Below are 26,749 nucleotides of genomic sequence, written 5' to 3'. Positions count from 1 at the left end.
ATCCTGTCTCTTCCTTCTCCACCCCTGCAGCCGTCATCTTCTTTGCAAAGAGAAACTCGAGTATGTGTTTGTGAAAATTAGTTTCCTCAGCTGAAGAGAATTAAACCGTAAAAGCCTAAAGTCAGCTCATCCCGATAAAGCAAGTGCAGCCCAGGGCAATGAGTGTCACCTGTCCCTCAGGCTGCCCGGAGCTCTGCTCTTGCGGTGAATGAGCTATTGTGTGTGGCTGCTGGGAACAGAATCCAGAGCCTCAAACCTCCTCCCAGCCACACACGGTCCCGCAGTGCTGGCCCAGCTGCGGACGGGCCGGGGGGCACGGAGCCCTTCCCGGGGGGGCCCACGCTGGGACCCCATCTCTGCAGCCAGCGGCCTCACGCCGGCTCTGGGCAGTCGCTAGGAGCAGGTCAGGGTCTGCCATACACCCTCACAAGACGCGATCTTCAGCTCACATGCTCTACAATGCAGGGAAACGTCATCTTTTCCCCTGGTTTGTCTCAGTTTCCAGCGACTCGGCCCCTGGGTGCGGCAGCCGCAGCGGCAGGGCCTGAACAGGGCAGGAGGTAACACTGCACACCCCAACAATTTCTTTTCAGATTGAGCACAACCAAGACTACCAAGGGTTAAAAAACCTCCTAATTTTTTTTTTTTTGTGGTCTTTGGGTACAGAATCTCTTATAATAAGACTATTTGTATTCATACTGGCAGAGTAAACACTACATGTTCGTGCCCAGGCAGCTCTGTGCTGGTAATTTCAGCAAGAACAGAGCGACGTCCCTGAGGGACTTTGCTGTTTCCCCAGCCACCATCCACTCAAATGCTGAACGAGAGCAGAGAAACAGAGAAGGATGATGGCATCAGCCTCCACAGCCCCAGCGTTCACCAGGAATGCAGGGAATAGCTCATCTCAGGTTTAATTACACTAGTTAAAACATTTCTCCTATAGGCCAGCAAAAGACAAGGACACAGCGCTCCCATAGTCAACATTTACTGATTAGTTTCAACTTGAAAACATCATCTTCAAACCCTTCCCTGTTGAGATACACGCAGTAAATAGCAATGAAAACCCCTGTTTCTTCTCATCACTCTACTTGAAGTTTTTGAACAGGCTTTTTGCAAGGCTTAAGTTACATATCCAGCGAAAGGACAGTGCTAGTTCTGTGATGCCACTTACAACTGTTCACATTGAAATCACTGCAGGAACATTTCACTTAGTGAATCCCAGCCAGTTTAGGCAAAGAGCAAAACCCCATCTCGCCAGCACAGCCTCCTCCTGCCTGAGCTGGAGCAACTGATCCCACCGGCACCAGCACTTGTTACTCTCACGAAAATCCTTCACTAGAGGGGGATGTTGCACCCGCCTCGCCATGTGCGGCACACGCTGCACCCTGAGCAGTTCAATGGGAAGCAGAAAACTGGGTTTTCATTTCTTAAGCAAATGAAAACATTTCTATTTAGCCTTGTAAAACATGCTCTGCTCAAATACAAACCCCACTTACCTGGAAGAGCTGAATGAGCACTTTTTAATTATGAAGGAAAAACAGCACAGGCACAGGTTTGAAATGGAATCATCATTTACTACGGAGGTTAAAACACCCATTGTATGGAAGGTATTAATTTTTAATGAAACAAAAAAATCTCATTTTCCAGAGAAAGATTTCATCTGTGAAAGACTGAATGAATAGGTTTTGTGCCTGGCTGGTAAATTTTCATTACAATTGTCAAACCCAGTCCAAACCACAATGTACTGCGGGATATGGAAAGAAAAGCAGCGTTAGAGAAAGTTCAACTTGCCTCATTTCCTCCCGGCAGCCTGTTCATGTGCACCAGCTGGCCCTGATCATCCAGCACCAGCTCGGTGTACGTCAGCATGTCGGAAGGCAGCGGCGGGGTGGGCAGGAACGCGTGCTCGTTCATAGACTCCCAGAGCTTAATCAGAGACTAGAGGATGAAAAGATAAATTCTTGTTAAGAATATCAGCTGCAAATACTTTTATTCAATCCGCTGTGACTTAATATTCCAGGCAGAACGTCTGAAATATCCCTCCTCCCAGTTTAACTGACGATACTCAGTGGATATCACTTGGGAATTTAAACTATGAAATACAGTTTCACTCAAAGTAGCATAATTCATATTATGTGGTTCAGGATAGAACCCAGCAAATCAGATACACAATTCTGCAACTCATTAACACGCTTCACGATGCACGAGTCCTGTCCTAGGAACTGTCCCCCCTGCACTGTCCAACCCTTTAGGAAGGCTGAATAACAGGGTGGGAAAATACAGAAATATAACAAGAAGCAAAAGGCGTTTCACCTTTCAGCTTCTACTGCTGGACTCATTAACAGAACCACAGCAGCAGAACGTTAGGAGCCCTAATTTCTTACAGCGGATTCAGCCCTGAGCTGTGCAGACCCTGGGGAAGCCCTGGCAGCCACTCCAGGCCACTTGTTCCCCTGACGAGCACAGTGACAACGGAGAGAAGGGCTCTGCAAGTACCAAAGTTTAGAACAACCCCCTGAGCCTTAAGGACACTTACCTGCCGAAACATCTCGGGAATGTCATAGACATACGATGTCCCCAAAGACTGGGCCTGGAACCTCTTGGACTGAAGCAGGTCCTTGGTCACATACGGGGTATTGATCAGCATCCCATGAAGTGGTCCCTGTTTGTCCCCGTATGCCTGGAACATTATCTGCAGCACAAAACATCACCAGTTACAGCTTCACCCACTGGTTCCACACACCCACCTCATTCAAATCACACTAAAATTCATTGGCCTATTCCAGACCGATCAGGTGTGTTTCTATTCTCTACCAACACGTTAATAGTCACGTATCCCTGTAAGACCATGCTTCATCACGCCTCACTACGCCCTGGAAACAGCGCTGGCCCACTACTGTGAGATCCCAGTATCACTGACTTATTACCATATCACGGCGGAGAGCAAAGTGAGCAGAGCCACGTCCCCACAGAAAAACCCGCGACTTAGCTGAGTCCCCATTCAGCAGAATTTCCCCTGTGTGCCGATGGATTGCGAGAGCTGGGAGCAGAGAGAACTCCGTTATTTATGCAGCCGAGCAGCGCGGGATCCGTATCTCCACTGATGGATCGGGGAAGCTCGGTCAGGACTTGCATATGTCATTTGGTTTGAAGTTTTGATATTGTAAGTTTAAAAGATTTTCCCAGAGTAGCAACATGAATTATCAGCTGCCGTGCTTCATGGCACTAAATATTCCTCTCAGCTCCTCTCGGACTCGGAAGGAAATCTTGTTTCAGCTGAGAACCAGGAGGAGCAATGTGTAACGGGGACAACACCGCACGAACGGGGCTGCACAGAAACACATCTGACAGGCAGCACGGTCACAGCGGTTTTAACAGAGCCGGGATCAGATCTGAGGTTACAAACCACAGATCTTTTTCTATTTGAAGGTGATGTAATTGAAGAATTCAATTAAAGATAGAATTCAGTAAGTAAAGCGTATCTCAGGTTTCAGATTGAAAATCGTTTATGCACTCTTCAGTCTTCACAAATGTCGCTTTGTGAAGTAGCTTCTTCAGTGGGAGAAAGATTTATTGAGAGTAACAAGTCTTCGCGGCAGTGCCTGCGTTCAGACGTTCTGCACTGGGAGCCCCGTTCTCCCCAGATCTCTGGACGGTTTCTGAGCGGTTCTGTGGGGCTGGGAGTCAGTACTGAGCATCGCCCCCCGGCACTGCAGGAACAGGAGAGCAGGGCGCGCTCTCATGATTACTCCATTTTCCCATTCTTCGGAAGGGATCAAAGTGCCCAGCACATCAGTGATGTTTGGACTTTCTTAGAACAACTCTCTAAGTTCAAAATAAGCCTCTGAAAACACAGGGAAAAATACTTAGATCTGGACCCATCCTGTAAAACTGTGTCATGAGGGGGAAGATTCACCAAAGGCCTTTCCAAGGCCTGAAGGTATTCGCTTTTTAAGACAAACCTTCCTCCCAACTACTCAAAGCGTTAATTGAAATAATTCCTAGCAGCATAATTTGTTAATAGAAGTGATTTGATATGGGGGGGGAAGGGGAATCAAATAAACAAATTAAACATTGGAAAAGTTGCTAAAAGCTGTACACACGCAAGCACATTCTGCCCTCAAAGCCACGAAGCTCATCAGAGGCAGAGCTGAGCAGGAAAGGTGACCTTCACAAGCGGCTAACGCAGCTCAGCCGCTGCAGGTTATTAACATGTCCTTTGCTCTCCTATCTGCACCGAAAGGCAGGGAGGAGGTAGAACACGCAGACACTATCTGCTGCAGGACCTGCACGGCCAGGCCGCGCCGGGAACCGCGAGGGAGCGCAGGGAGAACAGGTGAGTCAGCACCCGGGTGCACCCCAGCGGCCCCACTGATTCATTCCGCTGCTGCTGCCGCATGGCACAGAGATTATTACAGAGCGAGGTGTAAACTGTCCTGTATTTAAATATTTTTATGCATCCCAGGCTCCATGTATTTTAGTATATGTAAGTATTTCAGTTAACCAGACTATTCCTACGCCATGAACAGCAGAAATACCAGAATAGCCACAACCATTACAAGAGAGACCATTATGCTTCATAAAAATGATATAAAAGCACCTTCAATAATTTTATATCACCCTACCCAGGTCATTCCCTATATCTTTAGAATTTAAAAGATGAGTTCACAGATTTTCTCTGTCTACTCAGGGAACTGTATAATTAATAATAGGATGAGCACCAACAGCAATTACTTTTCTATTACTTTTTTGAGCACTCTGCCACAGAGAAAACAGATGTACAAATGACTGAACGTATGTACAAAACAATTAGAAGACATGCACTTTTACAAAACTGATTACACCTCGCATGCCTTCTTGCCTGTTGCAAGATTATCTTTATATTCTTCTTCCTTCGGCAAAGCTGAATGGCAATTTGATATTACCTGAAAGCACCACAAACCACAGAAGAGCTTCATCAGGTATCACGTGTCCCCCCAAAAACATCTGCACATCAAACCACGGAGCCGTATGGGGCCGTACCTGTCCTGTCCGGGAGTCCGTCACCTCTTTGTACAGGCTGATGTCCAAATAATAGCCCGACTCGTTGGTCAGGAAGAGCCGAATGGGAATCGCCTTCCCCGTCGGCGTCAACCGAATGTTGATCTTGAGCTCGGCTTGGAGGACGCGGAGCTTCCAGAGGCGGCTCCCGTAGCGCATCACCATGCTCCGCACCGCCTCCTCGATCTGAAACACAGCACGAGAGCCTCCCTCACCTTCCGGACACATCCAGCGCTTCGTCACCTCCATCCGCTGCTGTCGGGTCCTGCCCAAAGGGCACCCAGAGGAACATCCCAGCAGAGATGGGAGCACCAACAGCAGCACATGCCCTGTGTTGTCACAGGACCTCGGTGGCCCGTTCATTCTCCTAATAAGCCTTGAACTCAACCCGGGGAGCACTGAGCCGGAGGGACAGCCCCGGATCCCCATTCCCGTTCCTTTTTCCTCCCAGCGCACCACGCTGTGCCCAGGGCTGCCCCTCCATCCCCTTCCTCCCGCAAGCGTAGCCCACAGCTAAAAACCACCAAACGCAGCAAAGCGAAATCCTTGACAAACCATTCTGTAGCACTTGGATGCACAATAATCATGTTTCACCGCACATGCGGTACGGTGCTTTAAATCAACAAAGCAATTACTACTTGGAGCTTGGCCTTCTGGTGTTCTATTAAACTTTATAAAATACTACTGCTGGCAAATAGCGCATATTAAAAGAAGGCAATTTATAGGCTGTTTTTAACATCCTTTCAAAAAATAAAGCGTCTCTTTTCCCCAGCAGCTCAGGAAAAGTCACAGGACACACTGGCAGCCGAACCCCCGGGGGCTGCGCATCCCACCTGCTTCCCAGCTTCCCGGAACTACAGATTGCGGATGCACTGAGAGAGGGTTTATTCAAAAGCCATTTAAACCACCAGTTTTTAACCATGACTTGAAAGTCAGCAAACAAGAGATACTTATTTTGATAACCAATTAATCTTTTTAAACTTCCAGTTATTCTCATTAGGAAAGGTCGACTCTCATCCTTGGGTAACCATGAACAGAATGTTGATTTCCAACTCAAGGCAGCCTTTGCAGTTTGTGGTGGCTCTGCTAACCAGAAACATGCTTTAAGCCCAAACACTTTCATTTATGCATCTACAAAGCTTAATGTTCATTTATTTATAATGTTGATCTCAGTGCTTTTGGATCAGAGAATGAAAACAAGGCGTTGCTTTTTGTAGCCAGATTTACAAATTCTTTTTAAGACTTACATTTTATTTGGGTAGAATCTGAGCTTTTGTAACAAACAGAAGAGCATTTAAAGCTATTTCCTTATTTAAATTATTTATCTCACATACTGAAATAAATAAGTCTAGTTTTAAATACAAAACATAGTTTTAATAAACTGTTCCTTAGTTCCCACAGAGGAAGCGAACTGCACTGCCTGAAGGACAGTGTTACTGCACTAAAAACTCTGCTCGTTCTGAAATCTTACTTTTAATATTTATTCATAGATTGGAAGACAAAACAAAGCTTTCTTCCCTCCTCGCTGCAGGCGGCACAAAGAGAAAGCAAAAGACCATTTAATTGTAGTCAGTCAGACACAAGAAACCGTTCAGAGCTGAACAGACCATACCTTCGACGGGTCCATGATGACAGTAGGCACGAAATTTAAGAAGATGTGGTTGCAGTCAGTGCGGACATTGGTGTTGTTAAATGCCACCTCCAACTCATCCATGGCTTCCAAAAGCAATCGCTCTCCCTCGTTTTGCAGGTACTCAAAGGAGGCTTCCTGCCAGATATTTCCAACAAATCACTTATTTTCTACTCAAAAATCACAGTCCAACAACCAGCGCCTCATACCCTGTCTTGGAAACAGATATTGCATGGGTGACAAAACTCACCTTGGTGATCAGGTCCGAGTGCCTTATGATGGCCCTGACGAAGAACCTGTAGTCCGTCACTTCCGTGCCCACTTCCACCTTGGCTGCTCCCAGGTACAGATGCATTTTGTGGTTGGCACAGGGAATGGCGGTGAGATCAAAGTTTCGCATTCGGTTCAACTCCAGCTGGAAAGCCAGAGCCGGCTCCAGGTGCCGGTAGATCCTGTCCTCCTCAAACTGGGGGCGCCCGGCGCCGCGCAGGTAGAAAAGGGTGTAAGAGAGGAGGGTGAGTCAAGCTGAAACACTGAGGATGGGAAGAACCAGCCAATACCCGTTATGAAATTTCATATTTAATGAAAAAGATAAAATTCAAACGAATCCAACCCCAAGTTTTCTGTTGGATGCACAGTCTTTAGCACTAAGAAATGTGTTGAAGTTGTTGAAATACTACAGGGAGGGAAGCTGGGCTGAGGCAGCTCCCACCCTCTCGGACGGGCAAGGAACAGTTACGTGAAAGAAGGATAAAGCCAACATTGAGCGAAAATTATTCCAGAATACACAACTCACCTTATCCCGGGCACGGAACGTGAAGAACTTTGGGAACTCCCTCTGTTTGAAAAGAAAAGCGATGCTGTTAGCCCTGCGAACAGAAGCGACTTGATCTGCTCCCGGCCCGGACCCCCCGCAGCCCCACAGCACAGGGGATGCCACACGTTGCCACAAGGTACTTTTGAACATCAAAAAGGTGCTGGAAAACCAAGTTACCTTCCACAAGGCAGCAGAGGTGCTTTAAACCTCTCTTCACTGCTAATGCAATAGATACTACTTGATCGGCTTTCAATTATTACTGTCAATTATCAACAGACAATAACACCGAACTGTCCAAACATGGCAGTGGGAAAACAACTTCTAGTCTTATTACTACTATTGTGGAAATATGTGGGAGCCACACAATGATATTAACACCCATTGTGTAAGCAGACATACACAAAACAACGATCTGTATTCTATAGCTCAATAGCTATTACTGCTAGAAATACTTTCTTCCCAAGGAAACTATGAATTGTAATCAAATAGCATTATCCTCATGTATTAAATAGTGCTCTACAAAAATTCCCCAAATACGATTAGGTTTCTCTGCTATTCTATTGCACAGATGAAATCCTAGCAAATTGTAAGGGTTTTACATTTTTGTGCACATCTCTTAGAAGAGAGAAAGACTGGACAGCCACCTCCCGCCCAGGAAAACCACCCGTTCTGTGGAATTCTCCTGGGTGGAGGAATTTTTGTGAACGCTTTGCACCAACCCCCAAATACCAGTCTTTTATGCTAAAGGTGACGTGAACGAGCATACACAACTTGCCCGAACTGTCTTAGTAGGAATAAAAGGAGATATCTGACCTTTAGCCACCTAATTTCTGAATCACGTTTCACTATCGATGAAAGACGCGCTGCCCTGGCCGGATTCAGCGCACGGTGATGGAGGATAACGCTCTACTGAGCAACATGGCTTTTATGGCTAGAAGTAACCTAGCTCACAATTTTCTTCGCCTCCTATAGAGAACAGTCCCTAGAACTTCACTTGCTGACTCTCAGTTGAACAAAACAAGCTGTTCTTGCCTGGAGCGTGTCCTCCAGACCAGCCAGCGCCTCAGGAAATCCTGCCTGAAAATTCAGGCAACGGGCACATTCAGTGAGCCCAGAGCATCAGCTGCACTCTATGAACACAACCACTGCCATGCGTCCTCGCTTCTGCTCCGAATCCCTCCCACCCGTGCTGCTCGGCACGCTGCTGATGTCTCCTCACATCGGCCGTGCTCATCCACCACCACTGTAATTGCTTCCAAGGCATCTGACTGGTGGTGTGGGCGAATACAACCATTAGATGTGCACACACACAAAATTCTCAGTGCTCCGGTACCAAAATCCAAGAGTGCTCCATTTCCTGAGCAGAAGAATTATACCCCCGCTGTGTTCTAATCAACCAACCATCATCAAGACAATCAAAATAATTTGCCTAAATTAGCCAATCAAGACACCCTGCAAACTGCAGAATGTGAAAAGCTACAACAGAAATCATCATAGTTGATTATTATACTAATAATCACGTTAAAAACCTAATGAGATGAGGAAATTGGAAGCCTGCTGGAGCAACTCTCTATTACCTCAACATGCTGGGAACTAATTATATAGACTGTAATTAAAACAAAAACAAACCCAAGCCCAGGCCCTGACTAAGTTAATAGTTGGTCCAGTACTAAACGGAATAGTGTAGGAGATGGTAATAGAGACTGACGCCCACCCAGGGTCAAGAGGGGGGACCCGCCAGGCGTGTCCACAGCCCCTCGCGCCCCACAGGAGCTCAGCACTGTTTGGACACGGCTCCTTTCAATCACCCACACACAGCCCAGCGCCCACCCACCCGTCCTGTTCATTCCCCAAGTACCACTTCAGTTCTCTAACACTTCCTGGACGTTGTTGCTGAAGGTCCCAACACCTCTCCCAGGAGCCCAGTTTCCCACATGGGCTGTTGATCCGTATCCGCACTGTGGGCAGCGGTTCCCACGAGGTGATGCCCACATTTGTTCAAATGCTATTTCTGCTGGTTTGTAAACTGGTTTTCCTTTCATGAAGCTTGCTAAACCAGGGCTGCTGGACACAGGATGAACTTCCCACACTTTCAAGACTCTCGATAACTTTCAGAGTTGTAAAGCAGACACACAAGGGATAGAACTCTGGTTTGTGCCTTACGTTGCCACCTTGCTCCCCCTGACACCCAGGCCCTGGGAGAGAAGTAATTCTTAGCAGTAAGAGCAAACATTTGTCATGCCACAAAGCCATTATGTGAAATGTAGCCAGTCACTTCTACTACTCCTCTAAGTTATTTTAAAATCAATAAGAAGTCTAAAGAAATCACCACCCTACATAAGAAATAATACAAAAATTAATTGTATCATTACATTTTAGACTACAAAACAATACAGAAACAAGCAAGATCTTTATGAATGTGGCGGTCAGGAGTTCAGCGGGCAACGAGAGACTTTAGCACGTGAACAGCCCCACCAAACGCAAAAGGCCAACTCCAGCATTTGAAGTCAGATATTTGTTTAATTACTTCTCTTCTTCTGACACCAAGATGGGCATTAAGTGCCTGACTAAGAACCAAACGAGAAGCCTGGAGGCACTGGGGTGTCTGTGGCCTCGGGTCAGCGATCCCACCGTGTCCAGGCCCCTGGTACTCACGTGAAATCTCTGATCCACCTCATAGTTGACCTGCTTCCTGAAGTCCTTAACAAACGGAACATACAAACACAGGAAGGGAAAAAAAGAAAGGCAGAAGAAAGCTAGCAATTAGGGTGACAATCAAAACTTAATTAATTCATCAATACAAGAGGTGTCAAGATTGTTTACAATTGTAAATTAATTTTAAGTGAATTCATAGAAACCATCTCAAACTTCAGAGAACAAAAACAGTGAAGAGAGAACTAAATATAGCTGAAGAGCATTTAATTTGGAAAAAAAACATGTCAAATGTCAATGCTATTACGATCTCAAAACCAGAGTTCTGCACAGCATGAGAGATACTATATCAAAATACCTTTTGTGCTACAAGGAACGTCAGCCTCCGAATCCCGTGTTCGATCAGGACGGATTTCTGTCAGAAGGCAATGATGGCATCAGGTGAGCGGATTCACAGGAAAAGACATCAAAAACATGGCAAAATCTTCTGCGAAGCAAAGCAGCTCTCCAGCCCCCCGGCATCCCTGCGCCAGCTCCCAGCCCGCCCCAGCTGCCACAGCCCATCGCTGACCTGATCAGCGCCCAGTAGCACAGCAGCAAGCACCTTAAACCCAAAGGGGTCAGCGAGCAAAGCCCAAGAACACGACATCCCGCACAGGCAAAGCACAAGAGTCGCTGACAAGGCTCGCAGGAAATATTCCCTTTTGCAAAGGTGACTTTTGGAGGGCAGCACAGAGCAGACATGGCAACAGGACAGGAGTTTTAAAGCACTGGGCCCAGGCAGTGCCTGGCACCACAAACACAGACACCCCAGACCAAAGGATGGATGTGTCGATTTGCAAAGGTGCCAACCAACAGGTTTTAATCAGTTTTTTCAAACAGAGGAGAGAACACCCACTCTGGGTGCTTCACGAGCACATTCCACTCAGCCACATTTCCAGTGAGTGCTGCCACCGGTATGTGCCACACCACTGATCTTTTCAAATGTTAAGATCTCACAATTCTGCTTCTCTTTCTAAAACTTTTTCCTTTTTCCTCTTTTTTTTTCCAATTTAAAAGCAAAGAAAATAAAAAGAAAGAAGAACTCAGCGAGAGCAGGAACAAAACAACCCCTTTCAGCACAGACTGAAATGTTTCACTAAGGTTAAGCCCTTTGAAAATGAGCATCAGTGACTATATTCATGGCAAGAGGAAGAAAATAACTTTAATAATGCCATGATTTAAAAAGCAAAAATTGTTATTGCTTTTAAAATTCCACAAGTGGCAGACAATAACAGCATAGCAACAGGATTCTGATTACATCGTAATAATGTGGGTCTCACAGCAAGTCCACAGCTATTACGGAGCGATTAGCCATCAGCACCTGGAGAAACTCCATTTACACTGACTGCCGCAATCTCCTCCACAAGTCATTTACAAGTATATGATCCTAATTTCTATTAGAAAAACCACACACAACATGCTGGGACTAGAAGATTATTTGGACAATTTGGATCAACCTATTTGATAGTTTAATGTGTTTGGGAATTTTTTTCTTTCTTTCTTTCCTTTTATCCCCTCCCATGAAATGCCTGGAGCACGATCGAGCAGAGGAAAGGCAGAAGTAGTTTTAAATTGTTATATTTGATTATTTTCTTTCCTTAAAGAGACAGGAAGCTGCTGAAAGATGTCCCTGTTGCACTTGTTTGTTTAAAAAACAAAACAACTGGAACATAATGAGTTTTCCAAGCAGAAGGAGGCGTCCTGCACCGGCCCAGAGCTGCAGAGGAGCCCGGGCCACTCACCTTGCTCTGCGTGAACTCGCGGAACATCGCTGCCAGCCCGTCATCGTCAACGTCACTGTCCGTTTTAATGGCAACATTCAGGATGTGAATGGGCTCCTCGCGGGCAGCCTGCAATTTAAACAAAATATTCCCCATAAACAAACTGTTAGCAACTTAACCCCTGTGAGTGTAGCCCCAGATACACCCCTAAAACACAGAGAAGGTCTGGAAACCTAATTGTGGGTCTAAGCGCTCAGTTATGCTGCTGTGGATCCCGTAATGCTGATGTTAAACACTACAAACTAAATTCACATGGAGGGGAAGAGACTCAGGTGTAGTTTTAGCACAGGGTCAGGAAATGGCCACCTGCTTCGAACCACTTATTGTGGAACAAGTAAAAAATCACACACATAAATACATAAATCTCTTAACTCCGGCTTGAGCACCCGAACTGGTGAGCAGGACCAGCCTGCAGTGCCAGCGACGTTCTGCACGCCTTCTATTTCCAACCCGAGCGCAACCTCAAGAAGAAAATCTACGGTACCTTGTCTTCATCGTACAAGGAAGCATGGCCAGCTTCGGGGAACGTGGGGCTCTGCGGAGGAGAGTCACAGAAGCAACCCATCACTTCATCAAAGATCCTGCAACACAGCAGAGCACTGTCAGCCACCGCCACGCCGCGCCAGCCCACCCAAAGCCACGGACCGTGCGGATAACGAGGGGAGGGAGAGACAAGGACTTCTTAGGAGAAACTCAGCAGATGAGCAGGTGACACCTCCCCACCCTCCAACCACCGCAGAGCCTGGATCTCCCCGCATTTGTCAGAGATCATGGGTTACAGGCCCCCACAACTGCTACAGGCGCTGCTAGAAGGCTGAAAGCATAAAGAACAACACATCCTACCCCTAGAAGGCTGAAAGCATAAAGAACAACACATGTATATACATGTGAGCAAGAGGGTTAGAAGAAACCAGCACATTTGCAAATGATCTCCAGCCTGCAAAAATACAGGATGCTGATCATTCTGGCCACAAACTGCTCCTACAGCCGCCTGAACCTCAGTTATCGCCAGGAGACAGACAAGAGGATCCAAACTTCCACCTGAGACTCCAGAATCTTAACAAACAAGCTCAGGATCAGTTTAAACCTGACTCTAGACAAGGCAGAGGTTTTGTGCAGTTCCATTTGGGCGCACCGTGAAGCTGGTGATACAAACAATCGCCAGCCTTCCCCACGTACCTGACAAAGTCCTCGAAGGTGCGGAAGGAGACCATCCCGCCCATGCGCTGGCATGGCGGAGTGAACGAGTTGTCCAGCAGGACGTCGCTCACGCTCGCCACGTGGACCATCCCGTAGTGATTGAGGTTGGAAGAGAAGGACATTCTAAACGGCAATCCAACGAGACCACAGTTAGCAGGGACAAGGCAGAAAGATCTGTCACGTGCGTGTGCTTTGAGCACTCGAGTCGCGGCTGTTGATCCCGTCTAACCGCGCATTTGTTAGCGCTGTAGCACCTCAGACCCGCTGCACTGGCCTCCCCGAGCCCTCAACGCTGCCGTGTCCCTGCTGCCACCAATGTCCTCACCCAGACCTTGTCCCCGTGTCCAGGAACACTTAAAATGGTTGGGAAATAACATTTTAAGCCTTTAAAACAAGTACTTCTGAAGGAGTTTCTTGAGATGACAGGTGAACTATGACTATGCAAAGCTGAACGCATTTTTCCTCCTGTGTGTACGTTTGGCTTTACAGGCGGAATGCTGAGATAAACAACAATCATTCTAAGCTTTGACACTTGAAAGATTCAGTAAATTTTTACAAATTAACTTGAAGCATGCCACGCTATATTATCTCAATGCTTCCACAGTGACACTGTAATTCACGCTCCTCAAACGCAGCGTGGTACAGTGACCCCTCTAAAATCCTGCACTGGAAACAGGGATTTCTATAGTCGTACACCAGTATCCCTGCCCTGAACACGTCCCCTTACAATGCTTTCCACCCTGACTGCTGCTCAGATTCACGTGCTCCTCCGTCTAATTTAACCCACGCTTTAACAACTCTGCCACTGCCCCCGCTCGCTTCTTTTGCTCCATTTGGGCAGCACCCAGCGCAGGTTGGAGCTCCTGCCCGCCGAGGGCAAGGTCCTGAGCTTACACTTATCACCAGCTTCTCATACAGCTCATCTGCTAAGGCAGCACACACCAGCTGGCAAACAGCTTGTCTTATTTTGCTCTTATTATTATTGTTATGTTGTTTTCTTTTTAAAGACCGGACTGGGATCGCTGACACGGCCGCTCACCAGCCTTGCTAAGATTCTTTCTTTCCACATACAGAAAAGCACTGTGACACGGTCCTACGTACCCTGTTAACAAGTCTGAAGTATCATCAGTTTGATTAATAGCTCTCCACGTTTATAGTCACTCTGTGTTCCCACAATTTATCTCTCATTAAGAGCCATGGGACTTTCAAGCCCATTTTTACTATTTTTCCCTAAATAGGCTTGCAAGCAGTAATAAATAATAGGTATTCACACATTGAAAGATCTTTCAGGACATGCCTTGGTGTACGTTTCTTACAACTAATACAAAAAAATACCACAGAACAGTAACTAAACAAAAAGACAGCAGACATTTCTCATGTATTATTTCAAACAAGAAATACTTTTCAACTGAGACACGGGAGGAAAAATTAGTGTCCAAAACACAACAAAACATGCTGTCAGCTGGTGGAGATGTAGATTCATCTATGGTGTGAGGGAGGTGAAGCAGCCTCGACAAATTCTAAGCTCGTCACAAGAACCCAGAGTAGCAGCAGGTTCACTGGGCAGGGGCCACAGCTCCAAAACACCCCCTAGAAACTGCGTCCTGCTGGAAATTTGCCGTGTGCCTCGGTGCAGATGGGCCGAGGCACCCGGCAAAGGGCGTTTTAAACATTGCTGCATGCAAAGCTCTTGGAAATGGTAAAGAAAAGCTGAAAACATGTTTTAGACAAAGGGAGAGGAAAAGGGAAGGAAAAAGAAGAGTTATGTTTGAGAGCTTCCCAAGTAAAGGGCACTAAAACAAAACACATTAAAACATTAAGTATTAGGCTATTTCTTTCTAATCTGTCTTTTCTAATTTTAAAAGATGACAAGTACCGTACCTGTTTAGCGTGGGGATGTTCCCTCTGTAATCAAACAACCACAGTTACAGATTGGTTAGTGAAAGCCATCATCAAGAACTACCATCAAGCTGATCCACAGACCAGCAACAACTTTACAATTTACTAAATGAGAATTCGTCACCCCTCCGGTTGTCAGGCAGAATTCCGGTTCATTGACCCTGGGACGGCACCCGCCACCGGCCTGCGCTGCGCGGAGAGCACAGGCCACGTACACACACACAGACCCCAGGGAAATAGTGCGTTTGCAAGATACCCTGCGGTTCTCCAGCACCCTTATCGGACCCACCTCAAGCCCTTTGCACTCACCACGTGAGCCTCACAAGCAAGACCAGAGGGGGAGTTTGCAGCAGATGCACAAAGCGACCACATCGCACGGGGAGACTGCAACAGGTTCAGGGAAACAAGCCCGGTCCTGGCTGCCCAAGCCCTGCGCTAAGCAGCGGCGCTGGCCCACAGCAGCGCAGTCATAAGCACACACATAAACCCCATGGGATGCTTTGCAGTTCAGCATTCAAGACCTCGAATACCAAAAAAAGGTTAATTTTAGGAAAAATGTACAGTTCCTTTTACAACAGCGGTCCAACTCTTCACGGTTTTTCATGCAGACTGAGCCGCAGTGATGCTCTTATGCCAGAAATAAGGTGAGGGGCACGTTTTCATACCAGCACAGGAACAGCACAGTGTCGCCTGTCCTGGCTACAAGCATAAGGCAGCATATTGCTCCGTGCAAGACGTAGGAATTGCTGTGATCTGACATTCAAAATAGTAAAGATTAAATTGAAAAAAAATACATGCACGCAGGAGGCTTGTGCAAAGACATCAGCCAACGTGGAAAGATTGAAAGCAAAGCTTCGGGGAGCATGTAACTGGACATTCACCCTCCCCTCCCTGCAGAAACCTGCAGGAGGCCAAAGCACAGACCTTCTTAACGTCCTTCACCATGGGCGAGACCATGCAGTCTCAGTACTTAATGACCAGTGTGTTCCCATGGTCACACCAGCTGTGCCCGGTCCCGTTCACAAACCAGTTTTGTCACAGCAGAGTCAGATCCCCTACAAGGTTGTATGTTTGGTGTGTTACTGGTAGGGACACGAAGAATTCCCGTGATCTCCTTAAGCCATATAGGAGAAAGCAAAAAATGGCCTAAAGACGTATCAATGGGAAGTAACGCAAGTATTTAATTCACTTGGAGGCAGTGGGGAGAGCAATAGGGCCTGTGGGCAGGACCGAAACGGCCACAAGGTCTCTGGGGCTTGAGATGGTTTTGGCAAATGGCGGGAAAGCTGCACATGATCTGCTTCAGCTGGAAAAATAGTCTGGAGCGGACTGGCGGCTCCTACGCCTGGTACACCTGTGTAACGGTCCCTGCGAAGCTTTCAGAAACAGACGGGAAAAACCCAGCATCACAAATGCTTCCTTCCTCGTCCTTTCTGTCAGAACTCCAGCCCTTCTCCCTGGCTCTTCTGAACTTTCACAAAGGTCCTTCCTGACGGGGGAAGCTGATCTCACGAGAATCTGCTCCACTGCCGTTACAATTGCTCCTTCTGCTCAACCAAACCAAACCCGCTTGCCCCCCTGGTTGAATTTGGATTTGTTTCCCTTGCCCTTCCTGGTTTTGCTTTTCGAAGGGCGCATTCCCGATGTCAAGGATGGCAACGCATGCAAAGCGCCGCTGGCCAGGCCAAGCTGCGACGGAGCGCCAGCGCGGGGCGAAGCTTCGGAAAGCAGGCGGCAAAGCGGAATCAGCAGAGGTCGGCTCAATAACCCACTTGTAGTTATTAACAGCAGTACCACAGGAGAAAGAGCAATTCCACTGGCTGGGAGCAGTGGCATTCCTCTTGTGTTGCTTCATTTCTGTAGAAGAATCTAAACAGAAGGCTGTGAAACATGCCTCTAACCATACATTTTGATTGGGTTTTTCCTCTCCCTCTTTCTTTCCTCATTCTTTTGCTCCCTCTGTGATTCAGCCAGGCTGAATCTGCTACTGAAGTCCAATTTGCATAAAATTATTGTCGTTCCATTCAGTTTGCTGCCCCTTCAACAGCCCTTTCTTTGCTCTGCCGGAAGGTTTTGCCCTTTCTGAAACAGGGAAGCCAAGGGAACCGCAGCACATTACTGCTGCCTGCTGCCTAATTAACGTGGAACCCCCAGCACGGAGCCGCGGGGATTTACAGGTGTCCCTGCGGGGATTTGGCCGCCGGTCCCACAGCCAGGAGGGACCTGGGGCTCCCCAGCGATCCCCTCGACCACGCGCTGGGTCTCCAGCGGCTGGTTCAACCAGCAACCCAAACCCTGATGCAAGAGGCTGTTTTAGTGACTACTTTAGTCCACACAAAATGCTTCCATTGTGTCAGAAATTCAACTTGTATGTGGTTAGAAAATGATAGTGGGAAGGAACCTAAAAACCACTGTTTTAAGTGTGAGTTTTGGTTTCTTACTCTTCTGTACAGAGCACTGTTTGGAAGCAGCATTATTTAATTTGGATTTCAGCCTTCCAAACGGTTTCTACCTGTAAGCTAAGGAAGAGGCTGACAACAAAAGAACAACCAAAATACTCCATAGATGATAAAACATCAGGAGACAGCAGAGGGGAGATCAAGCACCACTCCGAAGCCTTGAAATCAGCAACATCAAAGTCCAAGGGTGACAACAAACAGCCACAGAAACAGGAGATACTGGGCAAAACCAAGCACGAGACAGCTGAGACATCTACACTGACCCCTTTGGAAACAGGAAGAACTAACGACTAGAGCTGAATTCCACCCTCGGAAGCATCATGGCCAGCAGGATGCGGTCCCAGGACTGAATTCAACAAGCCTCAGTAAGGCATTGGCTGAGTTGTGTGCATCCCAACTCCAAACACAACCAGGGTCAGCTGGGATCAGACATCTTCTTTACCACATTTCAGAAGTACAACTTGCTTTAAAGCTGAGCTAATTATCAAAACTTAACATCTTAATCTGCAGTGCTAAAAGTTTCCTTTGCTTCCACCTCCCAGTGGAACACCCCCACTCAAGATCCTGCTGGGCATCTCAAGGGCGAGTGTGGCAGTTCAGGGTGGCACATGGGACAAAAGGAAGGCGAGGGCTCGATGCACAGATGGATGGGGAAGGCACGGCTGAGGCATCCGAACGGGCAAAACAGCCTGGGTAGTACCTCAGTTTCTTCTGGGCCTCAACATATCCAGAAGGCAGAGACCTCTGGTATCATTGCCATACCCAAAATAAAGATATGCCCAGTAAGTCACCCTTGTCAGCAACTGTCTTAGCATTTACCTCTGAGTCAAAGAGAGGGACCTGTTTGTGAAGACATGTTCTCTTAGCTCTTCCCTTGTGACCCTCCAGCACACGTGGGGACGGGACGGGACGGGACGGGACGGGACGGGACGGGACGGGACGGGACGGGACGGGACGGGACGGGACGGGACGGGAAGGGAAGGGAAGGGAAGGGAAGGGAAGGGAAGGGAAGGGAAGGGAAGGGAAGGGAAGGGAAGGGAAGGGAAGGGAAGGGAAGGGAAGGGAAGGGAAGGGAAGGGAAGGGAAGGGAAGGGAAGGGAAGGGAAGGGAAGGGAAGGGGCTGAGCAGCATGGCTGGGGCTGCAGCTCCTCAAGCTGGTGACGGCAGACAACGTCCCACTTTAATTTAAACCTTACAGCTTCAGGCATGAAAAAGGCTGTTCGAAAGCAGGAGAGGGGGATTACTAGAAAAAAAATTTCTCCTGTTGAAAAGGCACGATAATTCCCTTTGCCTACACTAGGCACACAATGTTTCTTTGAACAGGAGATTCTAAGCTAAGAATAGGCAAGCCCTGTTTCATGTGAACACCTCGGGCAGGCTTTTCAGTGTCTGTGCCCTGGCTCGCCGTGCGCACAAAGGGAGCTGAACTCTCTCAACACCAGCAATGTTCCAGCAGCCCCCCAGCCCAGCAGGGCAGGCTGGACAGGGGAAGCACAGAACGGCTCAGAACGGGGCTCGTCTCCTCACGGCGGCTCCCCCAGGACCCTGGCTGGCTGAGGAGCAGGTTATCCCCACGGGGGGTGTTCATAGTGCTCAGCACAGCACGGAGCCACCGGTGTCCCCTCTGTACCCTCGTTCTGCTTTCTCCAGGTGGGATTTACTGCAGCCCCCTCGACGTGGAGGGTTTCAAACTGCACTGAGCGCAGAAGCAGCGCTGGTTCCGCTGTGCACGTCAGGAGCGCTGCCGTGGATCTGCAAAGCCCCCTGTGCTTTCAAGTGTAAGCAGTTTTTCTCCCTACATCTTACCCTCACAATCAGGATCAGTGGGGATTCTTACAACAGGATGTTTTCTATTAATTTAAACAAATAATTCCCCAAACTGCTTCTGCCCACAAAACCCACCAGGAGCACGCTGCACTTCTGTGACTTTGTGAGCACATTTAACAGTTTTTCTTTCCCCTCTGCTTCCATGAGAAGCTTTCCTGTGGGCAGTTGATGGCAATCATTCAGTGGCCAGAAGTACAAAGCCTGAGTGCCTGGCTGTGACTACTCAGATCAGAAGTAGTGCCTGTGATTGTTTCTGTTACAATTAAGGAAAAGCATAGTGGGGTTAAACACCACTAACAAAGAATTTAAATATAGCCACAATTAAAAGTTTGCAATTTGCTCTACATCAATATTTGCTCCAGTGAAATTCAGGTCCTTAAGTGTTCACAGCAATTAGACACAAAGGGGACCAGGGCTTAAAAATATCTGATAAAGCGCTGAGAAATGTGTGGGCCACACAACTAACACCAGCTCCACCAGAGGATGCTCATGGGCAATCTGGTATCTCTCCTGGTTCATCAGGACCCAGCCCTGCAGAGCTCCAAGGGACATTTTGCTTGGTCACTGGGATATTTTGGCTTTGGGGTTTGCCCTTGGAAGCCATTTCTACCTTCTCAGTCTAAAAGTTCATCCAACAGAAAGTACAGAAAACACACCATGGACACACATGGTCGAAACCAACAAAGACGACTTAAGCAAGGCAGAGTTTTGAGATTTCTGTGTCTTGGGCTTAACATAAGATCTGCCTTTACAGCCTGTTTAGCTCTACACTCAGTGCTAACGCCAGACCCTCGGTACCCTGCACCGCTGTGCCTCGGCACCCTCCCCGCAGCGCCCGAGCGGGACACACCGCAGAAGCTGCAGCAAGCAAGAGGAGCCAAATTCCTCGCTGCGAGATGAGCTGCAGCTGCCCGCCTGCGCAGTGAGCCTGTCCCCAGGCCCGCCGGCCTCCGCACAACGGCTGCCATGCGTTCACAGTCAACCATCAGCAGAGCCACGGGCTGAGAAGCAGAACCGAGCTGCAGAACGTTGCCCCAGCGAATGCAGCGTAAAGGGGGGAGGAGATTTCAGGACAAAGCAGCTGTTGCCCAGGCAAGTAACAGTTCTCATCTTCCAGCTGACCTTGTCCAATTAAGCTTGCACACAGTAATAGAGCAGTGGTCAGCATGGGCCGGCCAAACAACCCCCAAGCAACAGAGGGAACCGAGACCAGCAAGAAGAAAAAATGGAGAAAGAACAGGGGGGCAGAGAGCATTACAAAGGGGCTACTAAAAATAGTATGCAATTATTTACAAATATTCTAGAAATGTAGGAAACAGATGAGACCAAATGCACGTCCCATTTGTATCATGAGTGCTTTGTGCTGCTTGTCGAGGACAGTCATTCATTTCTAGCAAACCAGATTCTGAAAACCATTTCATAAAACGTACTGATGGATTCTCAATGAAGCGAGACTGGACCCCGTTGCCCAGCCCCACCAAAAATAAAATAAGGAAAAAGATGTTTGGAAACAAAGGAGAAAAATAGCTGTGCTACCAGGCTGGGAACCCAACGCGGAGTGACAGTGGCACCCGGCGGCCGCGGGGACTCACTGCGCACCAGCCCCAGCGCTCGGCCAAAAATCAAATATTGTCCCCAATACCCTCCCCTGGGTCCTGCTGCCAATAAAGAAGCATGGGAACTGACTAACCTGACGGATGATAATCAAGTTTGTTTGTTAAGGTGATCTCAGCACACACTAGGAGGCGTGAGCCTTCTACAGGACAGGGGCAGCTGATGCTTTTGGTTGCAGTCATGAGAAATCTGTTCTGAAAAATCCTGGCTGAACACCAAGGATGTCAGCTCCAGCACTGCCGTATCAGTTGCATCCATACGTGCATCTTGGTCTTCTCAGTCAAAAAACCACACGCTAGAAAGATTTCACCTTGTGCAGTAAAGGTGGGTTGAGAGCAGAGCCAGTCGCAGAGCGTGACCGGGGCTGCAGGGCAGCGCTGAGGAGGGACACAGACCCTGCGGCTGCTCTTTATTAAAATTCCCAATAATTGATTATTCTGTCTGGAATTTGATCTTTTGGCAGGCTCAGCATTCCACTAGAACTGAAGTTCTAGAGGAAAGTTACTACACTAGCTCAACTTAGAAAATATGTGAAAACTGTATCATAACTTAAATGAATCCAAACTGCAGAAACTACTACCCACAGCTCCTGAGGTTTTAAATAACTTAGGAGACAGAACTGGGCAATGCAGGGGTTTATCTTCAATAATTTGTGCTTATTTGAGGCACTGGGACTCTCCCTTTCTCCACTAATTCTATTGCAAGTTTTCTTTGCCGAGACAGGATGCGGCCCCTCAGAAACCTGCGATTCCGAAGGTGCCCGAACCCGCGATCTGACCTGTTCGGATGGGAGGTGGGAAGCATGAACTGGAACTCCACCACACAGGTGTTATCCCTCAGCTGGCGATGCTGGACGCTGTTTAACTCATAGGCAATATACGCCCTTCGAACATATACCTGGTTAGAGAGAAACTCATCAGCTTAACTGTGCTTCCTCAGCGGAAAGAAGACAAATGATACACCAGAGACCTCAAAAATGTTAAAAACCAAACAAATGCCTCCAGATGAATATCTAGTTAGAACTCTCATTCAGTCAGAAGAATTTAAAGTTATAATTTGAGGAAGGCCAGTCTGGCAGGACACAGCCATCAGCACAAGGCCCAGGACAGGCCGACCACATTCTGACAGCAGCTTCACTTTCAATCCTTTCAACCCCCTAAGTCGCCCTGGAGCAAAGAGGATAACTTGAATCTGGAATGTCAGTCCATTACCAACGTTATTGCTGTTAAATGCCACATTCCACACAACCTGCGGCTCCCTTAATCCTGCAAGGTAATAGTGCTCAAAACAAACCAACCAACCAACTACATACACACCCAAAACAGGCAAAACAATGAGGAAAAATTTCAAATATTTCATTTTCAATGGGAATAAACTCACCTCCAAAGCTGCCATTCTCACCACCTGGTTACTGTGGTAGAAGAAGTTGGGCAGCACATCAAAGATGGATGTCTCGGACAAAATGAGTTTCTAGAAGAGATCACATTAAGCAGTTTTAAAGAGAACTGCCTGTCGGGCAAACAGGGTCAGGCAAAAATCAAAAACCCCAAATCAAGCCTGACTAGTTTTGATTTCCATGCTTTTCCTGTTGCTCATCAAGGATTACAACCTTTTTATATTAAATTGTAGAATATTCTCAAGTTGAAAAGGATTCAGGAGATCATCAAGACCACCTTCCTGCTCCTTGTGAGACTACCTAGAAATAAACCATATGGCTACAAACGTTGTCTAGATGCTCCTTGAACTGTGCCAGGCTTGGGCTGTGACCACCTGCCTGGGGAGCCTGTTCCAGTGACCACCCTCTCGGTGAAGAACCTTTTCCTAATGTCCAATGTGCACTTCCCCTGACGTGGCTTCATTCCGTTCCTCGTGCCCTATCTGGTCACCAGATGGGGGAGATGGGGACCTGCCATCGCTGCCCACCTCCAGGAAGGTGTAGCCTGCGATGAGCTCATTCTGCTATCAGTGTAGGAATGGAAAGAGAAATGAGGGGGAAACCAGAAATCTGAACAACACAATTTAAAGCCACAAGGACCTTGGGACTACGGGTGAGACTTAATACTGAAACATTAAGCTCAGTGAGAAGAAAGCAGGGAAACGAAAAGTTTGGTAGGTACCTGCAGGTTCTCAATGCAGAACTGGTGTCCATACATGTCAATGGCGGACAGAAAGATGGACTCCACCTGGTTGTGACGCAGCTCGTAGGACGGCAAATGGGAAGCAATGAGAACCTGGCAAACAGCAAACACCAAGTGTCAGCGAGAGCAGCTGCGCTGGGCCATGGGCAGGAGGCTCCGGCTCCAAGGTAGCAAGAGTTTGCTCCATCCCAGAAGAGGCGACCGGTTCCTCCTGTGAATCCTGTGGCCCCTGGGTGATGCTGCAAACTCCCTCCCCTCCCCAACCTCATTTGTGTATCTGCTCGGTTTGTATTATTGGCAATTCCCCAAGGAGAAAAGGAACAGCTTCAATCAAGTTCCATCAGTGCATGTGATTTAGCGCTGCAGAGCTGTTAGTCCTGGGGATTGCCTGACCAGCTGTTAATTGGAAAGCGGATCTGGCAGCGGCAGCTGTGGGGAGCCCAGCAATGGGGCCGCCTTCACCGCGGCAGCACAGGAACCACGACACGCTGGGGCCAGGCAGTAAACGCCCAACATGAAGGATACAGAGATAGGAAGGGGAAGCAGCTTGCAGGGGAAAAATGAAGTGAAAAAGCAGCACAAAGCCATACACAAGGACTGCAGCAGCATCCCCAGCATGCCACTGGGAGGTTCAATCACTGAATGGTTCAAGGACACAAATGCAATCCTGAAGGAAACATAAGGTCACTGAGCAGCTTCAAACACCCCATTCATGTTCAACAGCCAAGCTCTGAAATAAAAGGAGAGATCCCCCAAGTGTCAGGTTTCCTGTGAAGACTTAGAATGGAGATGGGGACTGTGGAGTGAGAGGAGTGATCGGACCACAGGGCTTGTGCTGCCGTGAAACGACTGCGCCCCCTCGCTCCTCCCCGGTTACAGACTAACTGCTACAGAGGCGGCTCACGATGAGATCTGCGTGGATATCTGGCATTCAAATTATCTGCACTAGGCTCCTGGAAGTGACAGGATGAAGATTTTCCAAATATTTTCAGGTTACAAAAATTGTCAAAAAAGCAACTTAAAATCTAGAAAAAAACCCTGCAAAAGACCAAAATATGGCTTTGCAATAATTCCTTAGTAGTTTGCAAAGGAACACCTGGTTCTCGTGTAACTTTCTGTCCCGTCCTCTGCACACAGACTCACAGCTGGAAGGTGGCTGATGAGCCCGGACGGCAGGTCCTGGCTGTTTGCTGTGCTTGGGGGGTTCACAGGTTAAAAAGCCAGAAGGAGCCATAGGAACCACACATCTCAACTTCCTCCATCACACAAACCAGAGGCCACTCTCCATTGACTCCTATTTGAGCCAGACAAAACTTTTTCAAGGAGCGGGGACAAGGGAATATAATCTGAACTTCAAATTTTACAGCGATTGAGAATCCGCTGCGATCTTTGTTAAGACTGTCACAACAATTAATCGCTGGTTAATTAGCTTCGTTGTTAAAGCGCTGCTCACAGTAATCTACTCTTCCCATTTGCATAAACATGGAGAGATATAGACTTTGCAGAAGAGCGGGAGCAGTGGGTATTGACCGGGCCGGGAAGGGCGGGGAGCAGCTGGGCCGGAGCGCGCGGCCGTACCTGGCGCGCTCGCAGGGCCACCTTCGCGTTCGTCGTCTTGCTGAGCTGCGTCAGCTCCGTCAGAATATTAATCAGCTCATCTGTCAAGGTGGGGTCACGGCCACACAGCTGGTCCTAAAAACAGAGAGAAACGACAACGTTTACAACAGGGTAAAACCATCTTCTGCCCTCCGACAAAGGAGTTTAAACCTGAAACACATGCGCCCACGCTCTCGGGGAACGTCAGAGCACGTCACCTCCGGAGGTCCCTATCCAACTTAACCCCCAACTCTGTGCTGGCAAGTGTACAACTATTAGACTCTCCATAATTTTACACATGTAAATAAAAGTACAGAGGAAAGAAGGGACTGGCACCATCACCCATTTTCTTATTTGTAGCATGTGTTTTGGCACCCAAACACGTGAGAAACACCAACTGGTCAAAGAGACTCCAGTGAAACATTTTCCCAAAAAGCTGTTCCCGAAGAAAGTTCTGTAAATGTATCCGCTCTGGGTCACTGTGTGAATTCACAGCGAATAATTCAAGAACTGACCTTGTCATGTTTGAAATACCAATTCCTGAGTGTTGTAACGTTACTGCTCAAGGTAACAAAAACCCCATCGGACACAGGACATGTGCTGGGCTACAAGTGATCCTGTCCCGTCAAGGCTAGGATGGGCGCACAACAGTCAGTTCAGTACATAAAATGAACATACAGCTTCAAATCACACTATACTTCAACAAATACATGAAGGATGAAGTAGTTCCCCTCCTGCCTCAAACGCCTGCTAGCTAAAAAAGTGAATGATGGCAGCATAACGCTATTACTAAAACCATCCTCAGAGGCCCTCGTTAATAACAGATTCCTCGGGATACATCAATTACAGCAACATAAGCATCCTGGTATTTTGACATGACGTTTGCCCTTGGAGGACAAGCTTAAACCACCTCAGGTAAGGAGTGTGGCAACCCAGAAAACGCCACGGACTTTGCCATGATTCTGCCCAACGCGAAACAGGATCCCTCAGACATGAAGAGTAATGTGAGGCAGAAGAGGAACGACGGGCTTTTGGTTAACAGGGTGGCCTGGAACTCAGCAGACACTGATCCCAAGCGCTGCCATAGGTGACACCATCGCCCCTGCTCAGGCCCACACTGTCAGTGTGAGGGCAGACGCGTGCAAGGCCTCGGGCACCGCGCCAGCGGAGGCCGCACAGACATCCAAACGCTGCTGGCATCGCCTGTTTCGTCTCTTCCACCGCGTGCAGGGTGGTCTTCTCCAGTGTGTTTTACGCTTTAGCAAACAGGGATGGCAACCGACTGTGGTGGGAAGAGCGACCGCGCAGGAAGGAGAAAGGAAAACCCCTCGGTGTTTCTCCGCGCTCCCCTCGCTCCCTCAGGCAAACATGGCGGCCAGCGCCAGGCCTCTGCCTCTGAGACGGGCTTGCACTGAGGTGAAAAGCCAGACAAAAAGTTCCAGTCCCATTTTAGCAAGAAATAATCAGGATGACAACAACAAAATAAAGCAGGTAGCTGGCGCTTTCGCCTGCGCTGATTGGCAAAGGCAGCGAGCAAAGCCTCAAACCAGCTCTTTGACAAGGCCCAACGCCTCCCCGGCACCCCCGTGTAATTACACACTTGAGTGACTGGACTCTGAAGAAAATTGAAGGCCTGAGCTGCGAACAGCTGCCATTTTCTCTCTCCATCACGCCAGCATGATTACTTGAGAAATGAACAGCCCCGGCTCAAAGCTACTCCAGAATTCTCAGAGGAAATATGGCTCCGTGTTCAAATAATGAGATTCTTAAGGCAAGCGTTACTTACAATCACACCACACACCAAAACGGGAAAGAAAGGGAAAAAAAGGATAGCCAGAAAGAAAGAACTCCAGGGTCCTTATATCTTACAAATTAGAATTTAAGAAACCCAGTCTCAACCTAGGACAATTACGACTCTTTTTCTGCTTTTGAGGGTTATTTTGTGGATGGCTACTTTGGACATGTTTTTGGCAGCATGAGACCTCGTTATGTTTAAGAATGGGGAGAGTGATATATAGTATTGTAATTAGTCTGTTAAGAAGCAGGATGCCTAA

At 47.9% G+C, this 26,749-nt stretch overlaps 1 protein-coding gene across 8 annotated transcripts in view; it reads right to left on the bottom strand.

Moving 5' to 3' along the window:
* ACACA (acetyl-CoA carboxylase alpha) overlaps positions 1–26,749 on the bottom strand; it is a 149,834-nt gene that overhangs the window by 46,224 nt on the left and 76,861 nt on the right. For 5 of the 8 annotated variants that reach the window (XM_065036699.1, XM_065036698.1, XM_065036700.1 and 2 more), the window contains 16 exons: positions 24,678–24,791; positions 23,079–23,192; positions 22,342–22,431; positions 21,740–21,858; positions 15,044–15,067; positions 13,142–13,285; positions 12,447–12,543; positions 11,924–12,031; positions 10,498–10,554; positions 10,143–10,187; positions 7,467–7,508; positions 6,921–7,136; positions 6,653–6,808; positions 5,023–5,226; positions 2,537–2,692; positions 1,792–1,938 (listed from right to left, as the gene is read on the bottom strand). In XM_065036699.1, the coding sequence (XP_064892771.1) occupies positions 1,792–1,938; positions 2,537–2,692; positions 5,023–5,226; positions 6,653–6,808; positions 6,921–7,136; positions 7,467–7,508; positions 10,143–10,187; positions 10,498–10,554; positions 11,924–12,031; positions 12,447–12,543; positions 13,142–13,285; positions 15,044–15,067; positions 21,740–21,858; positions 22,342–22,431; positions 23,079–23,192; positions 24,678–24,791 (1,833 nt within the window). The remainder of the gene's footprint in view (positions 1–1,791; positions 1,939–2,536; positions 2,693–5,022; positions 5,227–6,652; positions 6,809–6,920; positions 7,137–7,466; positions 7,509–10,142; positions 10,188–10,497; positions 10,555–11,923; positions 12,032–12,446; positions 12,544–13,141; positions 13,286–15,043; positions 15,068–21,739; positions 21,859–22,341; positions 22,432–23,078; positions 23,193–24,677; positions 24,792–26,749) is intronic. The other 3 variants (XM_065036703.1, XM_065036702.1, XM_065036705.1) reach the window with 3 other exon arrangements.

Source organism: Columba livia, chromosome 20 (assembly GCF_036013475.1).
Source record: "Columba livia isolate bColLiv1 breed racing homer chromosome 20, bColLiv1.pat.W.v2, whole genome shotgun sequence".
Classification (NCBI taxonomy): Eukaryota; Metazoa; Chordata; class Aves; order Columbiformes; family Columbidae; genus Columba; species Columba livia.
Note: the sequence above shows the minus strand (reverse complement) of the source record. Positions and strands in the feature narration are given on the sequence as shown.